Raw genomic sequence first — 22,855 nt, 5'->3', positions numbered from 1 at the left:
AAGTTATTTTTATTTATTCCGATACTTAATTGAGGATTTTCTTAACTGGGCTTGGTGCAACTGAAGATCTGGATATGTAGGACAAGGGTAGCAGTCTGCATCATAAAGCTTCATCGATGGATCCAGAGCACGAATATGCTTTAATCCCTAAGTTTGATATCAAGAGAGAAAAATAACGTAGATAATTGGGAATACTTACGATCTGCAGTTTGTGCTCAGTATTCATTAGAATAAGTATAGCGTTCCCTTCTTTGGATTCGATGGGATAGATCTTTTAATTTCAGAGCCACGAACCATTTTTCTAGGAATACGAAAGATATAGATTTGTCTTGTGTTTTGATACAAGACATTTGTTTCTCTTGTGTATTGATTAAGTGTGACGACATAACATGGCCTTTCATACCAGCTGCAGATAAGCTAATTGCAAATCACGCGTATCATTGCCTTCGTCTCTATCGTGAAAGGCAGCAATAAACATCTGAGAAAATTGTTTTTTTTATTTCCCCTACTTGCAATTGATGAATAAACAATTGCAATTGATGAATAAACAAAAGTAGTAGATTGTGAAATCTAATTTTTTGGTAAACTCCTAGAGCTTAATTGGATATTCGTAGAGGAATAAAAATCAGGACAATTATTAATCATTAAATTGAATAAAAAATAGCAAATATTGTTTAGTAAGTCGATTTTGACTTTTGATCAGTTTTTGATGAATATCTCAGAATCAAAAAGAGATAGCAAAATTTTCCTCATGACCTTTTTTGTAGGGTCAATTGAGGGTTGTAAAAAAGGTCATGACGAAAATTTGTCTATCTCTTTTAAATTCCGAGATATTTGTAAAAAATTGGCCAATAGTCAAAATCGACTTAACCCGATTTACGGCTTCGATACTGATTTCAAGATTGCTCTATAAAAAAATTTTGTCGGAAAAATAGATTTAGTAGTTCTAAAAAATTGTATTCTCTGGGCACGCAAGAAATGTCCTTTACCCAAGTTCGTCCAAGCAGGTAAAATAAACATATGACTGTACAATAAAATATAAAAAACTGTTGAAACTAAAATTGTAAATCCACTACAGACAGTGTAAATAAATCATGTAGATTTTCGCACTTTAAACAATAAAAAAAATGAGATCCTTCCTTACAGAGGTACGTACCGTGCATCCAGAAACACGAAAGCCATTTCACTGGTAAAAGGAGATAAGTCAATTTTGACTATTGACCAGTTTTCAATCAATATCTCGCAATCTAAGGGAGATAGCGTAATTTTTGTTATAACCTTTTTTGTGGAGCCGATTGCATGCTACAACAAATGTAATTACAAAAATTTCGCAATCTCCCTCAGATTCCGAGATATTGATTGAAAACTGGTCAATAGTCAAAATTGACTTATCTCCTTTTACCAATTCGCTACTGATTTAATGGTCTTATGTATTGGTCAGCTGCGACGAAATAAATAACTATCACATATTTCATGGATATCTCTCTGTATCACGGAAGTCACCAATAAATAAACGAGTTGTACTGTAATAGATTGTGGAAAAATTGTATTTTTTGTTTCCTACAGACGAGTATATTACAAAAATTCGTTGGTGCTAGCTTACTCCTCTACTCTAGAACTAAATGGGTCTGAAGGAATTCGTCAACTGAATCTGTGTCCCATTTACGGATGTCCAGGTTTTCAACGTTACCATCAGCATCATACAGCTTCATCTCTGGGTCCAGACCTCGAATATACTTGATCTGGAGATTTTTGTACTTTTTGGGGCGATCACTCTTGATGAATGCCTGGATCTGAGGGTAAGCACCGAATTTACAGGTGCAGACTTCCAAAACCGCTCTTGGATAACGCTTCCCTGAAGTGTCGTCGTCCTTAACACAACACTCTCGGCAATGATCCCTGAATCGGTTAATCGTTTATTAGGATAAGCAACAACGACGACGTGAGTTTATATAGGATTTCACATCGTGTGACTAAACGATTATGGCAGGGCGCAAAGAAAATTCGGAAAAAAAGTCAAGCTGGAAGTTTTTGCATGTTCAATGTGTCCATGCAATTTCAATCTCAATTAAAAACGCTCTTTGAAAAAATTCAGAATTTTCTCAATTTTACCATTCTATTATAATTTTTGGGAATTTCTACATGATGTACCACTCAATTGACAATTTTGGATTACGAAAGATAAAAAAAATCCAGATAACATTCGAAAGATAGTACACTCGGGCCTTAAATGTAAAAAAATTTTAAAAACTTTGAGATGTCATTGAGAATGATCGAAACACGAGTTTCTTAAAATTAGTAATTTGTTCCAGGAAACTAGAAACTTCTCTTTCTCTGCAATTCTCATATCCCTCAAGTCGTGACAAAACATTTCAGTCAACGTTGGAACCCAGAAATCAAGATTTCATCTAATTTAAATTTTCGAGGCAAACTACCCCGCCATAGCACCAAAGTTATCCCAAAGACCAGTTTAAAAAAAGACCAGTTTTGGAAAATATCTTGGAATCTAAAATAGCGGAATTTTTGTAGATTTTCCTTTCCTTATCAGCAAAATCTACGAAAAATTCATGGTAAAAGTTCATTCATCCCCTTTAACTTTGAAACTCAGCATATATTTAATTTGACTAGGGTGAACAAGCCAATAATTGCTGAGCGGTTAAGGGAAATTCGAATTTCGTGGTAGGATCTAAAATAAAAGAATCACCTAAATGGGGATATGATGGCTTCCACACCTTGAAGAATGTTTTAATTAGCAGAAAAAAATTATTTCAAGTAAAAATAACAAAACAAACAATAATTAAATGAAGAAATAGTTGAATAGTTGAATAGCTGAACCCCCTAATTTCTGGACGACTGGTACATATTTTTTTTATTTCTTAAATGTCGATCAATAGAAAAATTAATTGGTCACATGATTATACACGATTAATATTATTGAAAGGTGAAATAATCTGTACAATTTTCCTTTTATTTATAGAATATTCAATGCAAGTTGAAATCGTCCAGAAACTAACCCCCGCCCAAAAATTGACCTGTTTACCCTAAGGGAGGGTGGGGTAAAATGGACACTTTAGACTTTTTTAAAATTACTCATTACTCAGAAACAAATTTATCAATTATACTCAGTTCAGGCTCATCACAAAGGGAAAGAATTCAGTAGCGAAGTGGTAAAACTGTTCAAGTCCACTCATCTCCCAGTTGAGTTTTTGAGGAATATTTCCGAATTTAAGGGAGATAGCGAAATTTTGGTTATTGCATTTCTTGTAGCTCTCAATCGACTCTACAAAAAAGGTTTCAAAAACATTTTGCCACCTCCCTTAGATTCCGAGATATTCATTGAAAACTGGTCAATAGTCAAAATTGACTTGTACCGTTTTACCACTTCGCTACTGAATTGTTCTTTGCATTCAAAAAAAAATTGAATTTCATCAACATTTCAACCAGTCGTTAACATTTAAAAAAAGTCAAAAGTCCATTTTACTCCCACCTCCCCCGTATGAACCATTTCGTAACAAATACTTACCGGATCTCATTCAGATTGAAATCCGCGGACTGTTCGCACGTGGAGCAGAGCAAAGTCGCTTTATTAAATCCTAAGGTCTTGCAGTCTTCAGCCGTGAACTCTCCATCAACAAAACTCGTCTAGAATCAATGATTTCCCATTCTTGTATGAAAAAATCCACGAGTGATAACTCTGTCAACCATTTGAGGTTAACATATCATACATTAATTCACTCCTTAAATGGCTAAACTCACCAGAAAAACCAGTAGTAACCCATGAGATAATGGTTTCAGCTCCATAATGTCCTATTCACTATTAACTAACTACTAATTTACCAAGTAAAAAACACTGTGGAGCGATTGTTTTCTTCTAGAGCGTGTCAGTCGTGTCAACACAGCACTGGCCGACCAATAATAAAGGAACAGAGAGAAATTCAAAATTTCTGTCGCCAGTAGGGGGCTCTGATCTCTTTTTGAATGGAAACCCACTTGAAATATTTGATTTTTTCGCTTCAATTCAGCAGGTAAATGAACGCAGTACTAATAACGATCGATATTTTTTTAAAAACTGTTATTATTATTAATCGTAGTAATATGATTATTGACAATGACGCGGCTATGTGCACATTAAAACACCTTAATCTTTATCTTACAAGACCAGCTTTCTTGTACACTATTTACAGTTAACTAAATAATCTTAATCAATTGTATATATAATATTTATATAATAATATTTCTTGCTTTTTGCTTTATGTCACTTGATTTATAATAAAACTATCTTGTATTCCTATGTAAAATGATCATTAGCTAATCATTGTTACAGGTGTATTTTTCCTTCATCTATTCATTTAAACTCTTAAGTTATTATCGTCATTATTTCAATATTTTTTTTTAATCATCATTTTATATGCATAAGAAAGAGAAAACAATTGTTCAGTTAAACAAATACATCTCATTACTCTTCTTCTCCATAAATCATAATTACCTCAGGGTTTCTGTACAATATATAGGCTCTTAAAACTCTTCAATCTTATCACTGACAATATTTATTTACACTTACGAGTGTAGAGGATAGTATCAATGGGGTTTAGAGGAATTCTTCTTTGTTATTTTCTTTCTTTTTTATTCAATTATTTCTTGTCTTAATTCTGAGTTCATAGTCTCATTGAGTTTGTAAAAAAACGACGAATGAACAATTGTTAACACAAAATTTGTAAAAAGTTATTTATCTCCAATTCTCCTAAAAAATCTCATCCTGTCATTCTAAATTTGTTAAGTTTAATTGTTAATAATAGATTGTGTACATTGTTTTTGAGATTGCTTCGAATATATTTCGCAGTACAATCTTTGGTGTATCGATTACGTCTCAACAATTTTTTTTCAAATAATTTCTTTCATGATTCTTTACTCATTCAATCTCTATGAAACTATAGAAATAAGCGAATGGAAGATATGCTAATTTCTCAAGTCCATCTCGATTATTTTGTTCTTGTTCCATTTGCTCTGTATTCAAGTCGTATTGAGGACCCACAGTGCAAGACAGAATGTTGGGAGCTACGTTCTTTCGGAAGATAAAAAAGATCGTACGGTTGCACAGCCGTTTTGTGAAAAACGAAAAACTTAACATTGTGGATTAGTTTTTTAAAATATTTTCATCATTTTATTCAATAGAAAGTAACGAAGAAGCATGTGGAAAATGTGAAAATATTGAACGTTATTTACACGTGTAAAATCCTTTTCATGTCTCTGTTTTTTTTTTTCTTAAAGTAGTGTGAAGACACGTCAGAATGACGCGAAGACATAAAACTCTGGCATTCAGGGGTTTATGATCTTCTCGATCATTCGCAATAATTATCGTTATCATTTCCACATTGTCCGGATTGATCGTCTCCATGTTTCTCCACTCATTCATTTACAATCTATAAAAAAACACCGGTAGATCAATGGCACGAACAGTTGTTTTCATTCACGTTCAGCCGTGAGTATTACGTACAACATTGATAAACGAGAGAAGAAATTCAAGGAACAACGTTTTACGTTTAATGTTTAAAAACGATTCAGACTGTCAATAAAACAAAATGTGCGCACTTAATTACACCGCGGAGGGGAGGGGACATTAATAAATAACTTCTGCCAATGATTACTATACAACTGACGAAAATAAGAATGGAAACAGAATAAATGTGCTAGCGCGACTAATGTAGAAGGTTTTCTATGTTAAAAAAATATATGTAATGCTCTGTTCTGTTCTGCTTTAGCTGCAACTGTACAAAAAAAAACACAATAAATCAAAAAGGTCAACTTAACTTTAATGACTCGGATAAAAGAACAATTTCATTACAAAAATTTCGATTTTTTTTTCTTCCTCGAGTTTACATTTTTCCTTCTTTATGGCCATTAGATATTTTCCACTCTTTCAGAGCCATGTTCATGTTTTTTTATTCTCGTTCAGAACGATCACTTTTTTCACAATAATTTTTTTCGCTCACACACAGACACATTGTTCACTCTTACGATTTTTCCTTTGATTAATAGTCATTCTGATGTAAATCAATAATCTCGGGAAATATACTCATAGTAATTTTTTTATTAAATTTTTCTATATCTAAGGGTTTTTCATTAAATCACGATTTAAGGCCCAGATGGGTCATCTTTTTAATGTTATCTCTATCGATTGTTTTTCCATCTTCATAATCTAAAATATATCATTATTTCCACTGGATTTTCAATCATGCAGGAGTCGCTAAAAATTATGATGAAACAATAAAAAAAAGTAGAAAAAAACCACTGTCCATTTTCAAAGAGCATTTCTAATCAAGATTAGGAAATAAATCCGACAGAGAGGAAATTGTAAATAGATAATTTATCATGGTAATTAACGATCTGACAGCCATTGACTATTGTGACAAATGACGACTTAACAGCTATTAGATACTGTAATAGTAGATTAGAGTACAAGGGCACAAATTTCGTTTTCAACGAATGTGTGTACAGACCTCGCCTTCGGCTCGGCCTGTAAACTACACATTCGTTGAAAACGAAATTTATTACCGAGTGCTCTATAATATTTTATGCCACTCATGCCTGAAACCGGCTGGATTACACACTCGACGCTTCGCGTCTCGTGTCTAATTCAGCCGGTTTCAGGCTTCGTGACATAAAATTTTGTTCAGTACTTGTGGGGAAATTTCGTCCTTAACGTGTGTGGTTACATCACTCGCCTTCGGCTCATGCTGTAAACCCCACACACGTTAAAGACGAAATTGCCCCACACGTTCTGAAATATACTATTATGTCAAATCGTGCAGAAGTCGAGTTTTGAGCAGGCTGCGCGAAGCGCAGCGTGCGATAAACTCGACTTATTGCACGGCGCGACATAAATTATTAATTTGCAATTTCCTTCCTATTTTGATTATTTCCCAATATTATTAAAAAATGCTCTTTAAAAATGTTCAGTTTTTTTTTCAATTAATCATAATTTTTTAAGAATCCACGAGTATGCAAAATTGAATGGCAATTGAAGAACCTTTCAGATTATCAAAATAAAAAAAAAAACAAGAACACGTTCGAAAGATAATACACACGGGCCTTAACCAGTGATTATTCTTGTTTTTTAAATTTTGTACAAAGATAGGAATTCAATATTTCCCAGGGCGATCGGTCAAGGTATCAATCGTTATTACTATTGAGCAGATTAGTTCGCATGTTCGTTAGAAAAAGATCATAAATCATAATTGTCTACACCAAGTGTCAAAATTCCATGATGGCACTTGAAAAAAATCATCGAAAATTGCTGATTAAAACCCGAAAATGCAGAAAAACTTCACTAGAAAAGTCAACCAGGTGAAAACACAATAACTATAAAAACCAACGAGTGATACCTCAACCCAAACTCACCATTAATTCCTCATGATTACATAAAAGAAAACAGAATGTACATACTAAAATTTATGGTGAATTTGTTGGGGCACTTTGTGATTTATTTCACTTTCACCCTCAGATCATTTACATATAGATTCAATAATTTACATTTAGAAAAAAAAGAAATTGAACAATGGAGAGAGAATCATTACAAACAAAAAAAAAAAATTAAAACTGAGCAAAGTTCGTTTTCCTTCATTTAGTTTTCTTAAAAACGAGTCACTTTGTGTATTGTGTTTGTGTATACGTGTCCAACACTGAAACATTACTTTTATCATACATATATGAATATTATTATATATACATTACTCGGATATATATATAATATATACATATATCTAAAAACTTCTTCTCTTTTTTATTTATAATGATAGTAAATAAATCTAATAAGAGCCATTGATTACTGTATTTATACAATTATCATTAATTATCACCTAACTTGGCATCCTTGGGGTAGAGGCGCTGCAGCTGGACAACCCGGTGAATTGTGGCTCGCCGTTGTTGTCTGACTGTTAATTTTCACATCGTCCTCACTGGAAGTCTTTTTCTCCCCACTGGTCTCCTCACACCCACCATCGCCAGTATTTTTATCAGCATCCGTTGCTACCTGTTCAACGGGATTAGTCACAGTATCACTTGTACCAGTTCCCTCACCACTGGTACCAGCTGGCGCTTGTAGCTCGTAACCCTGATTGCACCTTGTTAATTTTAATCTGATTGGCGTTACCTTGGCAGACCTAACATTACCAACCGATGTGCTAGAAGTGTTCTGATCAACCGGTTGTTTTTCACTTGCACTATTGTCCGATGGATAAGTGGGATCACTCTTGGAGGGTTCAGTAGCACCAGGGCCCACCCGACTCTCCGGATTCTCAGGCTGGCTGACACGTTCATTGGCAGCACTGCCCGACGCCTCCTGAGTCTTGTGATGCGCCTCAGTTCCCTTGCTGAGTCTGATAATGAGCTTCGTCGTTGATGTGCCACCCTCGAGTATCTGCACCCTCCCCTCTTTGCCCTTCTGCTTCTTCCGCCTCTTTCCATTCTTATCCTTCTTGCTCTTCTCCTGAGTCATCTCATCGTCATCAAACCCAGCCATTATCATCCTCCTGAACTTCATGCTCTCCCTCTTGAGCTCCTCAATACTCGGTTTAGATTGAATGTTGCTCAGTCTCTTCTTCGGAGGCCTTATCTTACTTCTATCCTCTTGCACAGTGCCCATCTCCTGTCCCATGATACTATTACCAATTTTGATTTTAAGCTTTGGTGGTGCGCTGTTGACAACCCCCGCTGGTGTCTTCGGTTGTCTGCCCCGACGTCTGTCAGTATTAGTGCCACCAATTGGCCTACGACCAGACGCATCGTCCTCAGGTGCCTCTGGAAAACCTCCACCCCGGTCTTTTCTCCTCTTCTTCTCCGTGCTATTAGCATCTACCACAGCCCTGTAATCTTCTCTGGTCGGGAATACAGCCACTGATTTAATTGCTTTAGGTACTGTAATTACGGGTCTATTGATCGGTGGAATGTTAATTGGTGCAGCTGTGACACTCCCAATACCAGAGTCCTCAGTGTTCATGTCAGCCTGAGAGCAGTACTGCCTCAGTAATTCCTTCTTCCTCATTCTTCGGAGATTCGAGGTGCCAGAGATACCCGAGGCACTCGTTGCTGATGGCGTAATTATCGCTGGGGCTTGCTGAGCCAGTGGAGGTACTGACGATCCTGCCACATAGTTGGCGTCCAAGAATGGGCCCTTGATCTTGACTTTGAGCTGATTTCTGGAGTCTGATAACGACATTTTTATTCCATCACTGACACTCGACGACATCTCCATACTTGGGTCATTGAAGCTGGTCTTGGAGCTCGAGGCGTCTGGCTTCGACAGGTGAAGGGCGTCTGCCAGCTCGTCCTCCATGTCTGGTAAAGCCGGATCTGTGGAGACACCCGAGAAAGACCCGAGGATGTGATTCGCGTAGGTTTGAGCATGAAGAGATGACGTTTGTCCCTCAGTCGTCGAGTTATAGGTCCTCATATCAACGGGACCTGGAAGAAGAGGCATCACAGTGTCCGTGAAGCCCTGGCCCACAGCAGTGGCCTCTGTCATGTTGCTGTACTCAGAGACAGCTGGAGACTTCTTGTGAACACTTGGACTCGACAACGACTGAATCCCCTCCTTCAAAATACTCGACTCACGCTTTTCACTGACGTCAGTGGACTTCTTCCTCTCCCTCATGGTCTTTAAGTCAGCAATGTTGGTTTCGTTGGTAGAGTCCTCGTCAGAGTCAAAGTCGTAGACAGTGCCCACGAGTTTGTTTTGGATGGAGTCATCACTGTGAATGGTATTGCTGAGGGTTGGCAGGATCGCGATGGCTGCATTCTGGCTGTTTCGCCCTCTCCCCCGACCCCTGCCCCTTCCTCGACCCCGATAGCCCTGCTGAGAGCCCTTTGGTGCCCTAGGTCTTCCCCTGTTTGTCGTTGGGGGCTTGACAGGCTCCTGCCTGGGGGACTTGCCAGGAGATTTACCCTGCAGAGAGCCAACTCTCGCTGACATTCTCGTGGGCTTGGAGGGGCTCTTTTTGCCAGGCTGACTGGCCTTCTGATCTGGTGGTTGAACATTCTCAACCACCGGTTCAGGTAGTTGTTGAGCTTCAGGCATGTTATTTGGGTAAGTCATGGGTAACGCTGGGGAGGTGACCTGGGGCTGAATGGTCTCAGGTGTTGGTTGTTCCTCGGCAGGCTCAAGGCTGGGAGGGGGTTGGGTGGGTTGAGTAGGTTCAGTGGGCGGTGGAGTCGGGATTTTGGGTGGAGATACCATGGCAGCTGTTAGTGCCATGTTATGAGAGGATGAGGTGAAGGCTGCTGTGCAGGGGGAGGCCTGCATGTTGAGGGAGTCGTCCAGGGGCTTGGGAACGTGAGGTAGTAAGCTCTGGGGGGTTGGAAAGGGGGCGCCAAAGACGGGAGGAAACATCCCCGTGCCTGGAGAGGGATAAGGGAGTGGTGCTGCACATGATTGAGGTGGAAAGAGTGAGACTGGACCTGCGTAGGCACTCGAGTCTGCGTAGGGATGGTAGGGGCCTCCCTCCATGGAACCTGGTGGAAATGGCAGAGGTGCCATGTTCTTGTAGGGTGGTATGGACGCGTGCTCCTCAGTGGACGAGGCAGATGTTATCGAGGAGGAGGTTGATCTCCTCGAGGGCAACACCTGGCTCTCTGCCCACCTGGTATCCTGCCTGCTGTTGTTGATGTCGTTGTAAGGGGAACTGCTTTGGGTGTAGTCCTGCCTTATGTCAGACGATGCATCCTCCTTCTCGAGGCCCCTGTCAATCTCACTGTTCTGATCGTCCTCAGCATTCGGCAGTGCCATCAGGTGTCTGTTAACCATCTCCATGGGCGTCATCTCCTCCACCATGGGACCTGGCAACTGCTGATCCATCATCGGTAATTGCTGCATTGGCCTTGACTCTGGATGCTGATCCAAATGGGCTCGTACCATTGCGTGCTGCTGCTGCTGCATCAATTGATACTGATCCTGCATGTTGAGGTTGAGTTGAGGGTGCACCAGAGCGTCAGCATTGTTCTCTGGCATCACCGAGGTAATATCATTGGGAAATCCGTGTGAGTATCTGTGGTTTTGACTCTCCATCAGTTGACTGAGATGCTGTACGTCGTTGGGATTGAAGTTCTCTATACTCGGTGGCACCCATCTCTCGTCTGCCTGCGCTCTATCCAGTTTTGCTCGCTCGGCAATGGCGACTTTACCGGACGCCAGGTCGTCGTTGGGGTAGGGCGCGTAGGGCTCGGCGTTGTTTGGATAACAGGATTTTCGTTTTTCCTCGATTGAGTGGTTTTTGTGAGTCTCTTCGGGGCTTTGAGGGATCTCCCGGGGCTTTTGTGGGGGCTCCGGGGGCAACGCGACTTCCTGGGGCTTCGGATCCTTGGGAGGGGCTTCTGAAGATTTTTTGGATGGAGGTGGCTCCTCTTTCTTCACTTCCTCAGTGGTTGGAGGCTCTGAATCAAATTGACTGGTGTTTGATTTTTTCGAGAGTTCCATTCGGAGTTTTTCGACCAGGTGGAGAGTTTCTCTCGCGCTGTCCTCTTTCGTGTCCTCCTTGAACCATAGTTCGTTGTTGAAGGAGAAGGTTAGAGGGGCTTGACGCTCCTCAGGGTCCCTGGGTATGCTGAAGCCATCGTCGTTGATGTCGTCATTGAGGATGTCCTGATCAAAGTCGAATAGTTCAGACACACTGGGGTCCTTGCACTGGCCATGCTGAGGCGAAAATATGGAACGATTGATGGACTTTCGTCGCTTGAGGATCTCCTTCTCGAACTGAACGTCTGGTACCTGTTTCTCGGGGACTGTCTGGGGCTTTTGGAAGGTCTCTTGCTCCTTACCGAGCGGTGGATTCTCCATAACGACGGTGAGAATCCCACAAGGCTCAGACTCACCCTTGTGATCCCTCTTTCTTCTCAGGGCGTTCACAAGCTCCTCCGGGTGTTCACTATCACAAATTGCAGAGATCTTTGGAACACCTTCACTTGTGTGGTTCTTACGCCCCTCTGAGCCATGCGATCTCCTCTCCTCGAGCCTCGAGGGCTTCTCCTTGTGAGTATCTTTGCGATCTTTGTGAGCATCCTTGTGAACATCTTTGTGAACATCCTTGTGACCCTCCTTGTGTGCTTCTTCACTCGGCTCCTTCTCGTGCCTCGCCTCAACCCCCTTAGCCTTGAATAGCTTGTCCAGATGTTCTCGTTTCTCCAAAAACTTGTCAAGACCCTTGGAGGACTTCTTAGGACTATCGCGTTCAGCCCGTCGTTGTTTCATCTCCTCCTCAAGCAGCAGTAAGTGCATAGGACTCTTATTGCCAGCCTTCTTCGTTCTTCTGTCCTCCTTAGGTGACTCAGGACGTTGCTTAGGTATTGGCTCTGGTTTACTAGGTTTAATAATCTCCACCTCAAGAGGAAGTTCCTCAATTTCTTTAGGTCTTACTTCTATAATTTCAGGGGACTCCTTCTCGACTGTCTTCTCATTTACCCTCTTCTCATTTTTCTTGACCGAAGCCGCATTCTTACCAGATTTGTCTTCTTTTTGAGTGACCTCACTTGATTTTCGCTTTCTTGCCTCACCACCGGACTTGCCTCTTGGTGTACTGCTCGTGCTGGACTGCTCCTCCTCTTTACGATTTTTCGTGGAGGACTGGTGCTGCAGCTGGGCTGGCTTGATTGGTGATGTCTTTTTAGATGATTTGGGCCCAGATAAACTTCTTGGCCCATCATTATCTCTAGACCCACTGAGCACACCTTGGTTAACACTACCTTGGGATTGAAGTGACTTTTTACTGGTAATATCGGGCGTTCTCGTTGAATCGGTTTTCTTTGATGCTGGGGGTGTTGCTGATGATGATGATGATGATGCGAGTGTGGATGACGATTGCCGCGACTGGTTTGAATCCTTGGTGACAGTTCTACCTGATTCTTTTCTCTCAGTAGGCGGCGGTGGAAACTCGAGTCCATGCCGCCCGTCGGAAGTTTTAAGCTTCTTATCAGGCAGCTTCTTGAGTTTCCGCCCAGCCACTGTACCACGTTTATCAATCCCCTCCGCGGCATCGTCACTCATAACTGCTTTACCTGTACGTTTGTTCATTACTTTGTTCTTAGATTGATTACTCGTATCACTCTCAGATGATGTTGCCGATGAGCTTTGGTCTTTCTTCTTGGCCGACGATGCTGAACCAGCTCTGCTCTTGCCATCGTCTGAATCACTGCTGGACTCCGAGGAACTACTGCAACTGCTGCTTGAGCTCGAGTCACTGTTGGTACTGGAAGACGCCTTTTCTGGTAATTTCTTCTTGGGCGCCTCCTCTTTCTTAGGGGATTCGTCCTTCTTCGTGTCTTTCTTGAATTTTGTGTCTGGAGATTCTTTCTTGGACTTGACTTCAGCAGTTTCAGCTTCCGGTTGAGTGGATTTAGTGCCCAGGCCGCTCTTAATGTGCTCAGCAGCCTTCTTCGCTGCTTGTCTCTGAGGCACATAAGCCAGGATTTCAGAGCCATCACCAAACTCCTTGTCAAAGTCGTAGATATCGTTGTTTTTAGAGTCCTTTGAGACTTTCGCTTCCTTACTCTTCTTTGACACAGGCTTGTCCTTCTGCTTGGGAGGCTTGGCCTCCTCAGGTGGTGACTTGATGGGCTCAGGCGGCTCCTGAGGTATTTCCTTCTTGCCCTGTGACCTCTGCATTATCTCAGAGGCCTTCTTCGCCGCCTGCCTCTGGGGCACGATTAACGCCGATGGAATATACTCCTTCTCCTTTTTCTTTGATTTAACGTTCTCCTTGTTACTCGCCTCGCCATCCTTCGACTCCTTTCCAAAGTTCTTCAATGCGTTTTTCGCACTGTCAGCAGCTGAAAATTGCTTAACTGCCGCCTTGGAGATGAACGGCGCCGACTGAGCCGTGTGCTCCTGAGAATCAGAATCTGTTGAGTAGATGGCAGATGCCGCAGAAGGTCCCACTCTCGTACTCGTATTGAGTGGAAATAATTCGTCACTATCGCTACCCGAAGCACTGCCAAGCTCCTTCTCCATGTGCTGCAGTGTCTTGGACCTTGCGCCTGTACTGTCTTGCTTATCACTCTCACTGCCACCAGTCGCTCTCGGTCTGTCAGGTGCACTCGTCTTCTTCTGCTTTCTCCTGCCAATTGTTTTCGTGGGTTTTTTCAATGCTATCGTCGTAGCACTGGCCTCTTCCTCCGTACTCGAGTCAGTTTCCAATTTCATTTTACTCTTACTACTCGCCTTACTCGTCGACTTAACCGTGGGCTTTGCTGTGTCCGTCTCACTACTGCTAAACGACGACAAATCACTGGTATACAAGCCTTTTCTCCTGACTGTTCCATTGAAATACAATTTTTTATTCGATGCACCATTGAAATCCGGCTGTGATTTCTTCTTGTCATCACCGGACACCGGTGTCGGTGACTTTTTACCCTCTATCCTAGCGATAATAGTGTCAAAGTCACGAGTATGATCCTCACCGTCGGGATGTGAGTACAAACGATCGTAAATTGATGGGCCATGATTGGCCTCAGCCACAGCAGCTGCAACTGCCTGTGGTAATTGTGGACCAGAGAGTACGAGTACCTGTTTATGAAATGTTTGTTCACGCAATCGTAAAAACGTCCTGCATAATTTCTCCCGTCTATTAACCATATAACAAAGATTTCTAACTCGTTCGAGATCTTGACGCAATTGCACAAATGTGCGCATTTTCTCGAGATCAGCGGCCTGTCCCTGTGCACGTGCACCACTGCCTGAGAGTTCACCACAGCGCGGCGCCAGCAGGGGTTTATTGTGTCCAGCTCTTCTCTTGAGTTTCCAATAATTGTAGATGTAGACAATACCATCGGGATCAACGTCCAACTGTTGGGATGTTATGTCCTTCAGGTTGACGTGCTTATCGAATTCAGCCTCAATTTCCTGGAGTTTAGCTGCTCTCGCCTGATTCTTCTCCTCGGATGTCATGTCCTTACGTTTACGTCGTCTTGACTCACCCTCCTCCTCCTCAGAGCCAGCTTTATCACCCCCACCACCGCCAACACCAACTTTGTCCTTGGTATTTGTTCTACTGTGCTTCTGACAGTAAGATCTCAATTTGACTCCATCATCAGCCATTTCATCCTCAATGATAGCCTTCATCTCCAAACCGTACTTAAATGCACACGTTACATGATAAGCTGTTTTACAAGTTTTTATACTGCACTGTATGCAAGCACCAACTCGTTCACGACACAATACGCATATTAGTGCCCATCTACTCTGTGGTATACTGGATATTTTAGTTATTGGCTCCATACGCTCAACACAACCAATACTGACTTCTGGTATCCACAGTGCACAGGATACGTGGGCCCACTTTTGTCCACTGCGTGTACACTTCATTGCACCCCCTTTATTTGGACACAATACACAGTCAGGACGCTGACTTAGAGAGCAAGTACGGCACAACCATGAGCCCTCGGGTATTGCCGTTATACCGTAGCATGCTTGATGCACGCAGATATTGCAACAGTCACAGAATACCATTTCATTACCCTCCTCAGAGTCGGGTGATCTGCATACGTCGCATATTACATTCTCATCGTACTCGATGCCGAGGCCCTCTTCGTTCTTAACTATTGTTTGAATGCGCTCCCAACAGCGGACCTCGAGCTCCTCGATAACACGCTCCAGCTGGGGCTCGGTTATCGATGGTTGACCAGCCTGAAATAGGTTTTTTGTTAGGAGTATTTCGGTAATTTTTCGGTTTTGATCGTGAGGGTAATGGGAGGAAGAAGATTTGTAAAGAATAGGAAGGACAGTGAACAAATTGTGGCACTGAAAATATTTCTAGTTTTTAATGAAAAAACCCTGTGGCACTGAAATGTAGGGGAAAAAATGCCTAGATTTAAAGGACATTTTTACTTACTCTAAAAGCATTCTCTATAAAAATTTATCGAAAAGAAATCTATTCCTTGCTTTAAAGTTAAAACTAGTGTGTAGGAGTCGAATTAAAAAAACAAATTCGTAATTGTTATTGCGCACATTTTTTCAAAAATTTTGAAAAAAAACTCTTTGTAGCTAAAAAATTGGAGACCTTGGACTATTTTTAACATTTTAAGCATGTGCGGGGCAACTGACCAATAACGATTAATTTTTTTGCACTAATTATTTGTTTTTAGACATATAATCGATCAATGCATGAAAAATCTCACTCCAATCGCCCGTGACTTTTAAAGCTCGTAGTAGTCTTTAACCGTCCAACCATTGGCCTGGTCACCCCACAAATATTTTTCAAGTGTGAACAAGTTTGTATAGGGGAGAAGTGGGACAAAATGAGACCGTCGAAATACTACTGTCTGACGCAATTCAAGCAAAAAAATTTTTTTCATCAAATTGTTTTTTATTCACTTTTATTTATTTATTTTTTTATTGTTGGGAGTACAGAACATGAAATTAGAAAGATGACGAGAATAATAATTTTCCATTACGTAGAATGGAAAATTACTGAGAATTTTTTACGGAAGAAGATTTTGTCAATGAATTAATTGAAAAGAAAATGAAACAGCAAAATTCAAAGTCCAGAGCAAGACCCAGGGAGAGACCCAGATGGGAAAAAAGGAAAATGTGATGTTGAATTTCAATCGAATGAAAAAATAAAAAGATAATCGACGTAATTTAATCAAGTGAATTATAAGACGAATAAAAAATTATTATTCTCATCAGTACTCCCAATAATAGAAAAAATTGATAAACAAAAGTTGATAAAAAAAATTTTTTTTTTTTAATTGCGTCAGTTAGTCGTTTTTTGGCTGTTTCATTTTGCCTCATGCTCCCCTATGACTTGAAAGTTTGTGGAAAATCCTAAATTTGTCCAAGTCGAACCTTTTGCTGGCAAATCCTTCTAGTTTCAGCTTTATGTAAAGAATTTGATTGAAAAAGGGGCTATAGAGGGTTTGTGAAGGTTTTCCCTTTTATGGGAGGGATGAGAGAAGTGTTTTGATTTACCTGAGCTCTCTCGCCGTTGAGTACTTCGAGCCATGCAATATCAGTATCATCGAGATCATAAGCGCACGCCTTCTCAGCCCTAGTTGGTGTTGTACTGAGGTGATGTTCTTCAGGATTGAAATAATCGTCCCGTGATATCCTTATGAATTTTTTAGGCCTGTGACAATTGAAAATTTCGGCCGAGTTATTGAAGTAATGCAATGATTAATTATTTCCACTTACTGAGGAAGGCATAAGTAACGAGAGCAGACAGTTATTGAAATTCTATGCACGTAGTATTACTATGAAAATAACTGAATCGTCAGTTATCAATTCATGTAATGTAAAATTATGAAGATAAAGAGAAATTCCAATAAAATGGTTAACAAAATTTGATAACATCATTTCTCCCAGTATTTCAACTCGTGATATTTTCTCCAACAACATTAAGCTACTGTAATGAGGGAAGTAGGTCAATTCGATCGTAAATTATTGATTAACTATTTATTTATCTCCGGATTGAGTGATGTTACGACAAAATGCTGAGAGGTATTTTCAAAAGATTCACAAGTTTTCCGCCGGAAACATCTGACAATTCAGTATCTTATTAAATATCAGATAATCTTCATGAGTAATTTCACTAGAAAATGTCGAGAAATATTTTTGGTTGGAAATTGCACCTGTTATGAATAACTCTATCAACATTTTCTCATGTACGTCACCTGTCCTCGAGACCGAAAAAAATATAAAATTTGACCAAGAGTGAATTGTCCAGTGTTCGAAATAGTTGACGTATTATTTGAGCAAAATCATCAATTCAGGTGAATGTAAGCTACATTGATCTCTTTGAAACGTGATCGATTCTATGAGATCTTATGAAAAATTCCCCACAATCAAGTTATCATCAAATTTTACCGCTTCGATCGCTGATAGTTGACTATTCTTATTTGGTTACTTCACTCCTCAGACAATTACAAAATTAGAACAATGATTTTTTCATATGACCTAGGTAGATGGGTCAAACTACAAACCTACAAACTGAAGTTCTAGGATATTCTTAGCAGAATTAAGTGATTTCATGCACACTGAGCGAAAAAATTAGGTCTGCCGAAAAATTACACGCTTTCCTGAAGAGATCTTTTGTCGCATGGAATCAATTTACTTGTGGACAAAAAAGAAATTGATAATTGCCCACCGAGACGATAATTTTCGTCGTAGTAATTGTTTTCGTGACAAATTTATGTTTTTCGGGTAAATACATTCGTTCTACGGAGAATTATATGAGGATCCGGTTTTATTAAATGAATTTTATTGAGTAATGTATATCTTTGTCCAATAAACACTTATAATTTCCGTAGAACAAATGATAATTTCAAGAGGAAACTACATTTTTCTCGTCGAAAACTGTGTTATTGGCAAAACTAAATAATTTCGAGGGGACAATTTTTCTTGGGAAAAAATATTCTTTCGTCGTCAATTTATTCTTTCTATGGTATCAACCTGTAGAGTTCTATCAAGTCAAATGATTGCGTACAATAGATCATATTTTTTCCTGCCAACAGTTCGAATTCTTTTAGGGATATTTCGGTGGTAAATTGGTAAACTACGATAAGTTCTTTTTTTTTAGAAAACAAATTTTTTTGCCAAATCTCTTCCACAAATTGTTGGGAAGCGGTTTAACAAAAAAAAAGCATTTTCGAAAAAAATGTACTTATCCTAATTTTCCAATTCACCAAACATTTCTGATGAACATGACAAAAATTTAATTTTTGTGAAAGATATTAAATTTCCTTGTATCAAATTGGTTAATTTTCCTGAAGTAAATCTGCTCCACTCCATCAAATATTCTCCCGTGGCACTTATAGTTTTTTTTTGCAGAGCTAATTTTTTCTCTCAGTGCAGAGAACTATCTTAAGACAAGATTTCTTGACAAGACTTGATCAAAAATAATTCGAACGAAAATGGTTTTGACAAGGATTGGTTTGAAATGATGCGACTGAAACTTTCGATTTGAAGCAGTGAATGTAAGGGTGATAAGAAAAGAACATGAATTTTTGGTCCTGAGGACGAGACAAGACAAGACAAGTGAAGGAAAAACCCTTGTTCTTGTCTAGTTTTATGGCAAAATTATACCTAAGCGATTCTCAACAAAAAACATGATTTTTCGCGAATAAGATCAATTCCTATGGAAATGGGAAATCGTGCAGTGACTGAAGCAATTCCCACATCCTTCGCAAAGAAAATGGTTGATATTCAGTAGAATGTAACTTTCCCAAGTGCAACTTTTCAAATCGTCACTCAATTCTATTGATTTACTGGCATTTGAAGAATTTTGTACACTCGAACACTGGACGAGTCACCCTACTCTTCTATAAACAATACATCTTGAAACTTTTTCCAAAGAAAATCTAAATTTTGATGGAGCTCCCTGCTAGAGGATTCCTTCCGGGAATGACCACACTCCCATCATCTTATGTGAATTCCTATAGAAATTCTTCACGCACTGAGAGAAAAAATGACTTCATACCACAGAAAAATTAATATTTTTCTCGCAATAAGGAAATTCTAAAATACGATAGATTCATTTCTTTCTGTTGAACTCATGACGATTGACAGCAAGTGACGGTCATATTTAAGAAATATCTGGAATTTTTCCTTTTGCACGAATTCTGTTTTTTTCTATTCATTTTCGCACCTCCTGATAATAAGGTAATGATCTCTTGAACCAAAAAAGTCATGAACATTTCACGGAATTCGTATATGGCTCGACTCATTCAACAGATTTCTTATTCCAAACAAAGTGTCCTCAATGCGTGACCGAAGCTTATTCATTTTGCTAATTTCCAATCGAATTTCCTGCTAAGTTATCAGTAGGCCTTTTCATTCAAGAATATAGGGAGGAAAATATTGATTTCGTCTCATGAGCTAGAGGCTCTTCGGGAAAATAATGAGAAATTATGATGAATATTATTATTCGTGATCATGTTCACTTGAGCTATCAGAAATGATACATTATATCTGAATTCAATGAAATGTCCGAAACTAATAGAGGAATTAACATGAGAAAAAATGCCGGAAAATCTAGTGACTCTAAAATGAAAAGGCCTGTATTTCTGAAATCCAAATGACAGGGACCTCCAGGAGATGATAAAGATTCATGTGCTATAGTTTGAAAAAATTTGGATCATTTTCAGCAAGAAATTCAGTAGCGAAGCGGTAAAAGGAGATAAGTCAATTTTGACTATTGACCAGTTTTCAATCAATATCTCGGAATCTAAGGGAGATGGCAAAATTTTTGTTATAACCTTTTTTGTAGAGCCGATTGAGTGCTACTACAAATGTGATTATGAAAATTTCGCTATCTTCCTTAGATTCGGAAATATTCCTCAAAAACTCAACTGGGAGATAAGTTGACTTATCTCCGTTTACCACTTCACTACTGAATTAGTTTGACAACTTGAAAAATGAACAAGTTCCTAAAAATGTCTTTTTCTCAAACTTTTTAAACAAATCTCATGCCAAAGATTATCAATACTTTTAAAAATTGATTTTTATTCGTCAAAAGGTGTTAATAATGGTTAATACGATTTGATGATGAAAAATATCGTGGGAAATTGTTCGAAAATTTTGTGTAATCAATGGCCTTCTATTACCCTTTAAAGTACTATAAATATAACTTAAATTTTGAAGATGAAAATCTGGAATAAATTCTAAACGGAAGTTGATTTAAATAAGAACATTGTGGTTGAGTTCATATTCAATTGACAGTCTAATATTATCGATGGAAATTAATTTCGAAGTGCCAAAATAACACAGTCTTATGAGAAAATTTATTTTGCGAGATTAGAGAAAACATTAAAATGCGGAAAACATCTTTAAAAATCAGAAAAAATGAAAATTTTATGCCTAATGTGAAAATTATCGCCAGTGCCAAACTTTTTTGCTAAATAATTTACGTTTCTGGGTACCCCCAATGTACAGGATGCCCTAGTGAAACGAGCAACTATTGTTTAAGAAAATTATTGTGGAGAAAATTTGATAGATTAATTTTTACTCTCGTCAAAATTGGAATTCATGTAAGAAATTATCAATGATGAATAATTTTGTTTCGGGAATTTTAAAATTACGTGGAGTTTGGACAGGGTGAACAGGTCAATTTCTGCACGGATAGTTTCTGGACCATTTCTACTTCCATTGAATATTCCATAAATAATAAAATGAAAATTTTACTGATTATTTCACCTTTCAATAATATTACTCGTGTATAATCACGTGATCAACTATTTTTACTGTACTGATCGACATGTAATATAATAAATAAATAAAAAATACGGCCCAGTGGTCCAGAAATTAGGGCTTCCGACTGCATTCAACTATTACTTAATTTATTTATTCTTTTTGATATTGTGAAGGTATGGAAGTCATCGTAGTCCCATTTCGGTGATTCTGTTCTTTTACATCCTCCCACGAAACTCAAATTTCCCTTAACCACCCAGCAATTGGCCTGTTCACCCTAAACTACTTCAACAACTGACATATGTTGCTCCGCAAATGAATTTCGTGATATTGGATGATTCTTTCGCTCAGTGTGTCCATGCAAATCACTCACCACACCTCCCCAACCCCCCAAAAAACATTTAAAAAAAACTACTCACAATTTAAAGTCACCATGGGTTTTATTAACGGGTGACGTCTGGGTGACAGTGACCATGGGCTCCGGCAAGGAGTCCGGATTAACTGGTACCTGTACACCCCTCTCCCACTCCTGCTTCCACTGATCAGTAATAACCCAGTATTCATTAGGACTAAGTGGCTCACTGTCTGGCAGTTTCATGGCGCTTATAAGATCTTTACGAAACAATTCAGCTGGTGCTTCGGCTGCTGAGCGATTGTATATACTCGATATTTTGATATCACTCAGTGGTCTCGGTGTCCACGATGCACCACCGCTACCCCCATTATTACCACCTGCTGTTGGCCCCTGACTCGACGACGCCATCGTTTCCTCCTCCTCGGACGGTCCCAGGGCAGACGAGCTAGCTGATGCGCCCGTTGCCGTTGGGCCCAATCTACATTTGCGCCTTTTAATTGCCCCCGGGCAAGTCGCCAAGTCATTGTCGTTTTTGTTTATTCGTTTTCCTCGTTGTGCCATTACTACCTTTACGACTTTATCTAGAGGCACATGTAGGTGAACTTGTAGTACCCTGTGAATCAAGGTAAACCTTTAAATCATCTCATTACCACCCAACAACAACAACCAAGACGATATTAACGTTGTTACTTACTACATAGCTGTCCATATATTTGTTTATTAATTCCCTCAGTGAATAGTCCTCAGAACTGCAACAAAATTCATCATCTTAACAATTTAACAGGTGCATCACTCCTACTCATCGTTATTATCGACAATTCACTGTTAAAAACCACCTATTAAGCAGTAATCATGAAAATTGTCACTTTCCACAACCAAACAATCAGCACCACAAGTACCTCCCAATAACAAATGCAACTCGACTGGCCATATTCACATCATACTGAGTGAAACCATGGTTTTAACCTCCACATTGTTGCATTGCAACCCATGCACCATTGATAATATGTGTAAAACACAAATAATCACCATTGACTGATAATAATCGATCAGCATCATCTGTACAGTTGTAATCGCCGTGTTACCAGCGGCCACACACTTTATCAATGATTATAAACGTTAAAAACGTCTCGACAGACTCTCGATCAACGTTTTAAACGTATTTATAATGTTAATAATGCCTCGTAATCTTCATTCAATCACTTGATATTTGGTTTTTGGGGGGACCGCCTCAGCTGTGGAATTGAAAAGTTAAAAAGAGGTTATAAAAAAAACGTACGTCTCAATGAAAATAGTGATTGAAATACGTTAAATACGTCAATTGGTTATCGTCA

The 22,855-nt window shown here is 39.4% G+C and overlaps 2 protein-coding genes across 2 annotated transcripts; both read right to left on the bottom strand.

Moving 5' to 3' along the window:
* Positions 1-1,524: 1,524 nt before the first annotated feature.
* On the bottom strand, positions 1,525-3,925 carry LOC107040457 (selenoprotein F). The gene is made up of 3 exons (XM_015260548.2): positions 3,757-3,925; positions 3,524-3,642; positions 1,525-1,899 (listed from the first exon to the last, which is right to left on the bottom strand). Exons 1-3 carry the CDS (start codon positions 3,799-3,801, stop codon positions 1,608-1,610), a joined length of 456 nt encoding a protein of 151 aa, XP_015116034.1. The 5' UTR covers positions 3,802-3,925; the 3' UTR covers positions 1,525-1,607.
* A 2,996-nt stretch (positions 3,926-6,921) lies between these two features.
* On the bottom strand, positions 6,922-22,250 carry LOC107040512 (PHD finger protein rhinoceros). Its single transcript, XM_015260632.2, has 4 exons — positions 22,216-22,250; positions 21,586-22,134; positions 16,952-17,108; positions 6,922-15,667 (listed from the first exon to the last, which is right to left on the bottom strand). The coding sequence occupies exons 2-4, from the start codon at positions 22,080-22,082 to the stop codon at positions 7,853-7,855; spliced, it is 8,469 nt and encodes a 2,822-aa protein (XP_015116118.1). The 5' UTR covers positions 22,083-22,134; positions 22,216-22,250; the 3' UTR covers positions 6,922-7,852.
* Positions 22,251-22,855: the final 605 nt, after the last annotated feature.

The sequence above is a fragment of the Diachasma alloeum genome, unplaced genomic scaffold, assembly GCF_001412515.2.
Source record: "Diachasma alloeum isolate Michigan unplaced genomic scaffold, Dall2.0 Dall_scaffold_00336, whole genome shotgun sequence".
NCBI lineage: Eukaryota > Metazoa > Arthropoda > Insecta > Hymenoptera > Braconidae > Diachasma > Diachasma alloeum.
The sequence above is the reverse complement of the archived record's forward strand: the minus strand, read 5'-3'. Positions and strand labels throughout refer to the sequence as shown.